Below are 11,775 nucleotides of genomic sequence, written 5' to 3' on the forward strand. Positions count from 1 at the left end.
TTCATTTCTCTCTCGCTCTCTCTCTCTGTATGTGTGTATGTATATATGTCTGTCTGTCTTACAGCACTATCTGAGGATTTCTGTGGGTTTTCTTTAACCCTCTTTGTAGAGGCTCCAGCTTACCTCATTGATCTGATGCATGACAAGAATGCAGAAATTAGAAAAGTGTGTGACAACACCCTTGATATTATTGCTGTAAGTTAACAATGTGCTACTGATGGATGTCTGTTTTCTAAAATAAGGACTAGAAATGCACCTTCATATTTTTGGTCTGTCTCCTCCAAGGAATATGACGAAGAGTGGGGCAGGAAAATTCAGTCAGAGAAGTTCCGTTTCCACAACAACCAGTGGCTGGAGATGGTTGAGAGTCGGCAAGCAGATGAGTCTGAGCCTTATCTTTATGATAACGACAATGACCGGACTGATCTCTTCTACAGTGCAGGTACACTGAGCAAAGACTCAGCTGTGCATGTAGAACAGGAAAATTGACCAGCCTGACAGTAAATTTTACCTTCCCAACAAGACTTGACAGTTTGTTTTGGGGGGGGGGGGGGACTGGCAGGTTGTCATTTTGACCTCATCCCATAACAGCAGCAGAAATGGCAAGGAAATCATTTCCTGAGGAAGTTGATGTTTAATTTTTATAAATGATTAGGATTTGACAAAATAAGCATTTAACATGAATTTTTAGAAGTTGTCTAGTGATTTATTTCATTACAGATTGTAAAGGTAAAATATATTTTAGTGTCCACAATTAAACAAAGCAAATATAATGAAGCTATTAATAACAAGGAACTCACTGTGAAATAGCTCATTGACTACATTTAAAAGTTTACCATACAATCGGCTACAACAAAATAAACCAAATTTTAATAAATAAATTATTGTAAACGTAGAATACTGAAAATGTATCAATCTGTCCACCTCTGTTTTATGCCACTGGACCTCTTCCCACACCGACCATCCACTTTCCCCCCATCTGTAGCCCTTCACCCAGTCCTCACCCCTTAAAACCATCCGATTTGGCTGCTCCTCTCTGGATTTCACTGTTGTGCGGATTAGTACAAACACTCAGGTCTCTGTTGTGTTCAACCAGCAAAAACTCTGGCTACAGCGCCTGTGCTAATAGTTATTTATCTTTAACTAGCTTTTGATCATGATATAGCAGCATTCTTATCTAAATGTATATGTGTTTGTTTTGTTTACACACAATACAGCCAAGTATGTACTGATTAGTGTTTTACATTTCTCTGGGGTCAAAATGACTTATTTGGCAGTTCTAGGCATAAATTATCATTTTTGTTTGTTTTTATTCCAGTTTATCACACAAAATTCACAGAATGAATAATCAATAATCGAAATCGAAATAACAAAACAACCCACCTGACGGTTCTCTTAAGAGATGGAAATAAGAAGAGATGTCTTCTGTGTGATATTATTAAATTATTATTTGTACTGAATGTCATTGCATTCAGTAAATTCACATTTAACATCAAAAGCAAAAACTGACTTTTACAGGTAAGTAACTACATAGCAGGGACTCAAAATAGGCTAGAACTTGAAATTTAGACTTTTAGTCTGTTTACACTTTTTAAATTAAATGTATCTGCTGGTTTATTGTTGTGTTCTTCAATCTTTTAGATGGAATAACTCCAGGAGATGGCTCAGTCAGCCCAGACTTCTTCAGTGACCTGCAACCGCAGAATGGAGACTCGCACCATGCAGGGTGAGTTAACAGGAGACAGAAACATTCTAGCCATTCTACAGCTTACTGAATTTTAAATTCAGGCAATCAAAGCCTCCACCTCTTTTGCCACACTATAAAATCCCAGTCCAGTGTTTCACATTTTTATTTTTCATACTGTTAAATTGGCTTTTTTTTTTTTTTTTTGTAACTTTGTCTACCAGAGACATTGGCGATGTTTTCGACCAGACCAGCTCATCACCTGCACGACCAGCCACGGCCTATGGCTTCAGACCCGATGAGCAGCCCTTTTATCAGTACTCATAGACACTTTGAGTCTGCTTTGTTCACATCGTCTTTGTTTCATTCCTCTCCACCAAGTGCATATTCACACATTATCTACAACTCCACTCTCATTGTTTAATTTATTAAAGTGACAGCCCCTTGCAGTGTAGCATTTCATATGCCTCATCTTGACATGTTAAGAATAGTTGTAGTTATTCAGACAGTGCTTTCAAATGCTGAAATTAATAATACAGACCACACTAACACTGCAGATTGCATACAATTTTCACTTAGCTATTTCATCTATTTACAATCATCTCAAGCAGAACTAGTTACGTCTTTCTTTAAAATTTGCTTCTGTATGTTGGTAGGTTTTGCTTTTCTTTTTTTTTCTTATGTGATAATTAATATTTATACAAAAATATTCAGCGTCTTTATTGAACTGTTTGAGATCCTTCATTTTGGCTCCTTCAAAACCATGTCAACATGTGACATTTATTTAATGAGTTTACAGCATGTTTCTTTTATCTATGTCACTGTAAAATGGGAACATTGTTGTTACAGCCTAGGGTGCTTTCACACTGGCCAGCTAGTCTGGATCTCCACAAAAAGACTTCCTCCTTGTGTATTAGTCGGGGATAGATTTCAGTTCATGTTAAATGTTGCATAAGTAAATTTGTGACTGTTAAAAGGTCCAAGTTGATGTAGGAGCTGAATGCTGACCAACAGATAAAAGCCTGGTGCCTACATTACCTGCAGGGCAGTGTAGTTGCTGACAGTTTGTTCAAATCATTCTGTGATCCGCTGGTATACCTTAAGTCTGCAGCAGAGAGGAGAGCAGGCTATAGTCTGCTGAGCCGCATTGACATTTTTTTTTTAAACTGTGAAATTCTTCAGCTCCTTAAGTGAAATTCTATGTTAGCATTATTAGAAATTAGGAAACTGCAAAGGCTTTAAACACCTGTCCCCCTGCCCCCTTGTTTTTTTTTTTTGTTGTTGTTGTTGTTGTTGTTGTTGTTTTTTTTATATTGATGTGCAATAGTGAAGTGCTGTCTGTTTCCATCTCTGTTACTACAAGCTGAAAAATAAAATTTCATCATGTCTTTCATGATCTCATTGGCTAATGATTTAAATTGTAAGAAACAGCAATGACTTCAAATACAATTCCCAAGAAGGAAAATTGGTAAACGATGCTTGTTTCTTATTTTTTGTAGCACTCCCAGGTGGTACTGTGCCATTAGTTCATTTTCTTAGTCTTTGCCATTGTCCTCTAGTTTTCTGCATGCATTTCAAAGTGTATGTACATCACATACAAATTAATATTTAAAAAATGCAAACCCAGTCTCAAAGCGCCCTAAGATTTATTGTAGTTTGAAATTTGGCTTATAACAGATGTCAAAACCACAGCAGTATTATGGGGAGCTCTTCTTCTAACCACTACATTTATGTGATGTTTCTGACCTGCTACCCCACAGACTTGCTAAATCGAAATCTGTCCTGTCAGACCACACTTAATGCAGTGTTCATAAAATGAGGCCAGAAATCCTTTCCTTGAGGAAAGATAGCTGTGAACTGAAAAAAATGTGTTTCAAAAAGAAACACAAAAAAACCCATCCATGATCATCAGTCACCTAGCACATCATTTCTCATGGCTGTTTAAATAGAAACAAGAGTGTACGTTGGGTATTCCTCATAATGCTTCTGGGTGTTTTTTAACAGCAATGAGATCTCAAAAGAGTTGTCTCTGTGAACATGCACTTAAAAAATAAAACAAAAACAAACTCTAAAAAAAGAAGCTAAATATAACATGCCTACTTTGATAACATGGTTTAACATGTATATTTTAAATACATGGTGGCATATTAATATTAAATGGCACTGATTAAACCACATATGGAAAAGATGGTCTGTTTGAAGAAAACTTTTACATACAGTATTGGTTTTAGTCCTATTTGCACATATGTACTTGTGTTTTTGTTTACTTTACCATAAGTTTGTTTTTGTTTTTTCTCTTTCTCTCACCCTCTCTCTCTCGCACTTTTTTTCCCACTTCACTCAGCATGCGAGCCTTGTGCTTTACGCTGGGAAGCGGGGGGAGGGGCGGTAGCAGTAGCACTGGAACAGAGCAGGAGGGAGAGAGAGAGAAAGAGAGCCAGGGACAACAAGGTCACATTAGAACGGTATAGTAATCATCCACAAGTATTTTCAGTTGCAGATGATAAAGGATTCGGAAAGTTTATTCATGCAGGTCCATATGACAGAGAATATGCATCTTCTTTTTGTTTTCATATTATAATTTATATTTAATTGTGTTGTGGTTTGCAGTGTTTTGTGTTGTTTCACTTTAAATTTGTAAAAGGAAAAAGCTGAAAATTTAAGTAGTTAAAAGTTGAAATGTGAATAGTTGAGTTTTGTATTATGATTTATTTATTACATTTTATGTGGAGTGAATAAATAAAAGTATATTGACGATGGCCCCTACAGACAAAGCACATACAAACTTCAAATCACGTACGAACCCTGAAGCACGTACAAACTCCAAAACACGTAAAAACACGTACAAACTCCAAACACATAAAAACTCAGAAGCACATAAAAACTCAAAACACGTACAAAAGACAACAGAAGTACTCCAGGATGCTAGGGGCAGTGTTGAACTTTTGTTACCTAGTGGCTACACAACCCAGCAAGTACCAACAACCGGATTTGGTGTGTGGTAATAACAGGTAAACGAACATTTTTTTAATTTTTTTATTAAAATGGTAAATGGCCTGTATTTATATAGCGCTTTACTAGTCCCTAAGGACCCCAAAGCGCTTTACATATCCAGTCATCCACCCATTCACACACTGGTGATGGTAAGCTACATTGTAGCCACAGCCACCCTGGGGCGCACTGACAGAGGCGAGGCTGCCGGACACTGGCGCCACCGGGCCCTCTGACCACCACCAGTAGGCAACGGGTGAAGTGTCTTGCCCAAGGACACAACGACCGAGACTGTCCAAGCCGGGGCTCGAACCGGCAACCTTCCGATTACAAGGCGAACTCCCAACTCTTGAGCCACGATCACCCATATATATTTGACTATATATATGAATGCTTGTGTATAAATACACAAACAATACACATATGCTTTCAATTGTGTAATTTAAGTGATCTAGGTAGCTCTGGTTTGGAAGTTCAGAGCTACCTAGATCACTTATGCTAGAAATGTGTTTTGGAGTTTGTACGTGTTTTGTCTCTAGGGGCCACCGCATATATTTATATATAAACATATATAAATAAAACCACTTTTTTTTTTTACATTAGTAATTTCTTTTGTGCATAATTTTATATTATTGTTAATAATAAATTAATTAAAGCAACAAAACAACCTGAAGAGCCGGTTCGGAGCCGAAAGAGCCGGCTCTTTTTAGTGAGCCGAACTGAAAGAGCCGATTCTCTAAAAAGAGCCGGAAATCCCATCACTAGTTGTTAGAATTTATTTAATATTACTTTCTAGACCAGGATCCTTTTCTACGCAGCTGATGGCTGGTAACTGTGCAGGGGCGGATCTAGCAAAGTTTAGCCAGGGGGGCCAATAGGGGATGAACAGGGAAAAGGGGGCACAAAGACATACTTTTCATTCTTATTCTCATTTAAAATATCTAGCTTTTAATAAATAATTATCTGAATCTGATGTAAAATGTATAGAAGTCCATTACTGTATATAGTAACTATTAAGTCTAATATACCCTAGTAAGCTAGTATTTTTTCCTTTGGGAAGGTACCATCTGTGCAGTCTGCAATTCTTTTGAAGAAAGATGTTGAATCTATTTAATTATTCTTGAAAAATAATTGATTTCTGTGCATTTTTTTAACCCTGCATCAAATTAAAGTTGATTACGTCGATTAAGCATCATGAGGTGGGGGGTGGGTCCGTATTTTATTTTTTTTTTGCTGGGAGTTTGCAACCCTATTAGTTAGGTTGCTTACTCTTTAAAATACCAGAATAGGGAGGATGGAGTAGGTTTAAGTTTATTAGATTGATTAGTATTGAACTATGAAATGTTTTGGGTGCAGTGTACTTTTTTGCATACAGGTATAACAGAATAGCTTTAGTGTTGTTGTTTATTTAAACTTGAGTATGAACTTATACAAAATTCAGCAAGATATTAAAAAAACAGTTTTATTGATTAAAAAACACTATCGGATTCATATCGGTATCGGCCAATATCCAAATTTATGATATCAGTATCGGACATAAAAAAAGTGGTATCTAGTATCTTGCCCAAGGATATTTGGCACACAAACTTGAGGAGCCAGGGATCGAACCACCAACCTTCCAGTCAGCAGCTGACCTGCTGTACTACTGCTCCTTAGCTACAGCCAACCCAATACTTCTGAAAGTACTTTTATTGCACCATGTTCATTCACTCATGAGCTGCTCTAACATGAATCAAATGGCTGAATTGCTGCCTTATTATGCAGTCAAGTTCTTTAAAATCTAGCTAAAGACCTACTAATTTTGTTCAGGTGTGTCACAGCAAGGACACATTTAAAAGTTTCAGGACATTGGCCCTCAAGGACTGGAGTTTGACATCCACGATCTACACTAAACCTGTCATATTTAGTTTAAATCTATTTTCACAGTTACAGGAAAATCAATTCTGCATCTATCTATAATTATCAGACATTACCTTGTTTTTGTAAAACACTTTTAAACAAGAATAACAAAGAAATGTTGTAAATGACAATGCAATGAAATAATAAATCGAGGTCAGGTAGCTTTTTTTTTTTTTTAATGTTTTAATGGAATGATTTTTATGAAATAGGTCTAGAGAGGAACATTTTTATCCTTTATAAATTAAAAATAGATCACACACCTCCTAGGAGAGGTAGTATCTTCTCTTGCTGATATATGGTATAGCAAACACACGTATATCTGTCTGAGTGTAAGGGCCTTTTGTTCAGATACGCTAGACTCCTGGCACCAGCTTTGGGGAGTCTTCACGGGGTCACATCTTGACCCCCCGCCCACACACACACACAGACACACACACACACACACATACTTACACGACACACACACACACAAGGTATTCTTTGTCCACATGTATACCTATATGAAATGTCATATGTTAATGTACCTATGCATATTCATGTAACCACAATAAAAGGAGTGCTATGGGGAACCTGGCTGAGAGTCTGATGGAGGTCAAATGGGTGGAACGACACTTGGCTCCAGGCAGGTCTCCCTCATGAGTAACACAAAGAACTTTGCCTACTTGTGTCTTGCTTTTTGCTGTGTAGTAAATTGTCTTGAACGTTCCAGCAAATAGGTGTATGCTACAAACCTATCAGCTGGCTTCTCCCTTAGAGACAAGGTGAGAGGTTCAGCCATCCGGGAGGGGCTGAACCAGGAGGGGAGAGTAGAGCCAATGCTCCTCCACATCAAAAGGAGCCAGTTGAGGTGGTTCAGGCATCTGACAATGATGCCTCCATGGGCATCTCCTGGGTGAGGTGTTCTGGGCATGTAACCACCAGGAGGAGGCCCCGGGAAGACCCAGGACACGATGGAGAGATTATATCTTGGTGTTCCCCTGGACAAGCTAGAGGAGGTGGCTGGGGAGAGGGAGGTCTGGGCTTCTCTGCTTAGGCTGCTGCCCCCCCAACCCGGCTCCAGATAAGCGGAAGAAGATGGATGGATGGACTTAATTAGCAAGATAAATTATAACAAGTTGTACAAGCAATCTTCCAGTAACAGTCATGTTCAGCATCCCAATATGTAAGCGTGAAAATACAAAAACTCTTTCCCTGTTTTGTCAACATGAATGTCTGTTTGGGGCAGTGTGACTTTCCAGTGGCTAGACTTTAGAATATTCCTGTAGGTTTACAAAGTACCGAATGGTTTAGGCCCACAATATATTTCTGATATGTTATAAGCCTATTACTGTTAGTGTCAAACTACCTTGAGGCGACTGTTGTTGGTACTATATATTTATGAAATATAGTGCTCCTTTTTACACTTATATTTCAGAAAAATAAAATGAATACATACATACATTTAATTAGTTATTTATAAAATATAATTTAAAACTTAATTACCTTGCACAACGTTTATGATTAAGTTAATTTTATTTTGTGTTAAACAAAAGTGTTTCATAAAAACAAATGTTGGTTGTCACATCGGTTGTAACTACAACATTAGAGGACACTGTGGGATATGGTTCATATCACACACTGGAACTGACAATCTGTTCATTGTCAGTTTTGTTCATGCAGTGGTTAGTTTGTGGAAAAAGCACAAGACTTTGAGGGCAGGAGGTATTTGGTAATTTTCACAGATGAGAGCAGGGCCAGTCTAGGTTCTTTAGGAGTTTTAGGAGTGCTCAGCTCCCACTCAGTTCCCGAGCACTTAGGTCTTCAGGTCAGAGGTTGCTTTTGGTCTCGTGTAATAGGTTCAAAACACGGGGATGGGGCTTTTCAGGCAGTGGCACCAAGATTGTGGAATTCTTGTCCATTGTCTTTACGCTGCACAGACTCCACTGACTCTTTTAAAAAGCAGCTGAAGATTTCAATACAGACAAGCTTTTAATTAATTTGTTTTATTTTTTCTATTTATTGTTTTTATTATTATTTTATTCTTATTTCTGATTTTATTTATCTATAAAAAGGGCTATATAAATAAATTTTACTTACTTACTTACATATAATCTAGTGCATACAATGTCTTGCAATTAATATAAAAGGAATATGCCACTAGTAGTCAACTCTGTTCACATTTGCAAACCTCATTTTAGCTGGTTACATACTATGTTACTACTTCTTAAATAGTTGGCTGACCTATTGCTGTCTAAGAATGGTTCAGAATGAATAATCACAGTTTTTATTACAATACACCAGTTTTGGGGTGAAGACCTTTGTTATCAAGGCTTTCGGTTTTTCAGCTGTATTTTTGCATCTTTGAGAATTACAAAGCAGCTGCTTTGTTTAATGGCTACAGTTAGTAATGTTTTCCTGTGGCATTGTGTGGCGCTTCATGGCTGAATGAGTCTTTTGCTGAGCACTAGGGTATTTGTAATCCTCCACCATCTCCAAACAAACAAAACAATTATGTATCATCTGATCGTATTACTAAAATACTGCAGGAAGAATGGTAAATGGACTGGTTCTTATATAGCGCTTTTCTACCTCTGAGCACTCAAAGCGCTTTACACAACTTGTGCATTCACCCATTCACACCCATTCGCACAAGCACATTTTTCTAAGTGCTTTCTAAGTAACTAACTCACACACACACTCATACTCCGATGGATGCATCGGAGAGAAATTTGGGGTTAGTATCTTGCCCAAGGATATTGGGCATGCAGACTAGGGGAAGCCAGGAATCGAACCACCAACCGATCAGTAGATGACCTGCTCTACCGCCTGAGCTACAGAAAAATTCATAAGAGATGCTGAATTAGATTAAGCTGCAAAAACCAATCTACCAGCATAAAATATAAGCTTTTTATTCAGAGTAGTCCAAGGATGTCACTTAACAATAGTGGTTATCAAAGTTTTCTTAAATGCTGGCCTTTATACATCTATTTCCTGCACAAGAATATGTGAAATACAACTTAAATTAAATGATTAATTAATTATTTAAACAGACTTTAAGTTATAATTCAAATTTAGATCAACAGGACATTTATTGTTTGCATTTTTATGATAAAAACAATAAAAATATGTATGCCTTTTGCATTCAATGTGATTAAAAGATGAAATGTACAATGCATCTGTTCAAATGTTCGTCAGGAAGAAAATAATTGATTGACTTATTCATTATGTCTCAGATTTAGGGTCTTCCACACATGACTTGGCCAATGTCTTGATTGCTCTATAAAGTATAAACAGTCTACTGGCAGTAGGCTGAGAAGGCAAAGTCATCTTAAAGTTAAAATAGTGTGTTTAAAATTTACTAGTTAAAGCAAATATGACTTTAAATCGTCAAAGGAGCTTGCAAAGAAAAGCGTCTGGACTTCTTTAAGTTGCTTGAAGACGTTTCACCTCTCATCCGAGAAGCTTCTTCAGTTCTAAGGTCAAATGGTGGAGAGTCCCAGATATAAACCTAGTGGGAGTAACCCCCCACAGAGGGACAAAAGGACCCCCTGATGATCCTCTAATCGCCTGAGCCAAGGTGTGAAACTGGGCGTGGGTCCCAATCAGCCAGAGTTTTGGGTGTGTTCATTGTGAAACCTGGGATGGGAGTCAAAGAGGAGGTACTGGTCCGTGTGTGTGGGCTTCCGGTAAACTTCGATGTTGAGTTTGCCGTTCTCTTCAATGTGCACAGCGCAGTCCAGGAACGGCAAACAGTTGTCCTTTGTGTCTTCCCTGGTGAACTTGATGTTTTTATCCACAGCGTTAATGTGCGCAGTGAAGTATTCCACTTCTTGTGTCTTGATTTTGACCCAGGTGTCGTCCAACATATCTGTACCAGTGGCTGGGTACTCTTCCTTTGAAAGAGCCAAGAGCCTTCCTTTCCACTTCCTCCATGTAAAGGTTGGCTACAATAGGTGACACGGGGGAGCCCATGGCACTCCCATCACCCTTTAGAACACAAACTTGGAGTAATTAGGACCCTAATTACTGGGGCGACCGTGGCTCAGGGGGTTGGGAAGCGTATCTGTAACCGGAAGGTCGCCGGTTCGATCCCCGGGCTCTCTGTCCTGATCGTTGTGTCCTTGGGCAAGACACTTCACCTACCGCCTACTGGTGTTGGCCAGAGGGGCCGATGGCGCGATATGGCAGCCTCGCTTCTGTCAGTCTGCCCCAGGGAAGCTGTGGCTACGTAGCTACCTCCACCAGTGTGTGTGAATGCGAGAGTGAATGAATAGTGGCATTGTAAAGCGCTTTGGGTGCCTTGAAAAGCGCTATATAAATCCAATCCATTATTATTATTATTACACCACCGGGCAGAACATGTTCCCTCTAAGCCTGAAGGAAAAAAGAAGGAACACACACATGTAAAGGAAGCACTCAAAACGTGCGGCTATCCTAAATGGGCGTTCTTAAAGTCAGCAAAGAGGCACAGAAAAGAAGACCAGACACCAGCGAGGGAGGATAAGAAGGACAGACGCAACAACATTGTCATCCCCTATGTAGCCGGTGTATCAGAGAAACTCAGGAGAGTTTTCTCCAAGCATGACATCCCAGTGTATTTCAGACCCAGCAACACGCTCAGACAGAAACTGGTTCACCCGAAAGACAAAACGCCAAAACACAAACTTAACAATGTGGTGTATGCTGTACAGTGCAGCGAGGAATGCCCAGACCTCTACATTGGAGAGACCAAACAGCCACTTCACAAGCGCATGGCACAACACAGAAGAGCCACCTCCACAGGACAAGACTCAGCAGTCCATCTGCATCTTAAGGATAAAGGTCACTCTTTCGAGGATGCCAATGTTCACATTTTGGACAGAGAGGACAGAGGGTTTGAAAGAGGAGTGAAAGAAGCCATCTATGTCCACTGTGAGCGACCATCTTTGAACAGAGGCGGGGGTTTACGACACCAACTCTCTGCCATCTATAATCCAGTTTTAAGATCCCTTCCCAGATGCCTTAACGCCCACTCACATCCTGGGCCATCTGACCTCAGGAATTCGCATGATAAGGTGGGGCCAGGTTTCACAATGAACACACCCGAAACTCTGGCTGATTGGGACCCACACCCAGTTTCACACCTTGGCTCAGGCGATTAGAGGATCATCAGGGGGTCCTTTTGTCCCTCTGTGGGGGGTTACTCCCACTAGGTTTATATCTGGGACTCTCCACCATTTGAC

The 11,775-nt window shown here is 39.3% G+C and overlaps 1 protein-coding gene across 3 annotated transcripts in view; it reads left to right on the forward strand.

Annotated features, from left to right (window-relative positions):
• LOC146688325 (kinesin-associated protein 3-like) overlaps positions 1-3,080 on the forward strand; it is a 19,961-nt gene extending 16,881 nt beyond the window's left edge. For all 3 annotated transcript variants that reach the window (XM_085438296.1, XM_085438297.1, XM_085438299.1), the window contains exons 17-20: positions 110-195; positions 286-442; positions 1,642-1,726; positions 1,909-3,080. In XM_085438296.1, coding sequence (XP_085294422.1) covers positions 110-195; positions 286-442; positions 1,642-1,726; positions 1,909-2,011 — 431 coding nt within the window. In that variant the 3' untranslated portion in view covers positions 2,012-3,080. The remainder of the gene's footprint in view (positions 1-109; positions 196-285; positions 443-1,641; positions 1,727-1,908) is intronic.
• Positions 3,081-11,775: the final 8,695 nt, after the last annotated feature.

This window comes from Copadichromis virginalis, linkage group LG18 (genome assembly GCF_057382275.1).
Source record: "Copadichromis virginalis isolate Kocher_CV1m ecotype Utaka linkage group LG18, C_Virginalis_male_GT1.1, whole genome shotgun sequence".
Taxonomy (NCBI): domain Eukaryota; kingdom Metazoa; phylum Chordata; class Actinopteri; order Cichliformes; family Cichlidae; genus Copadichromis; species Copadichromis virginalis.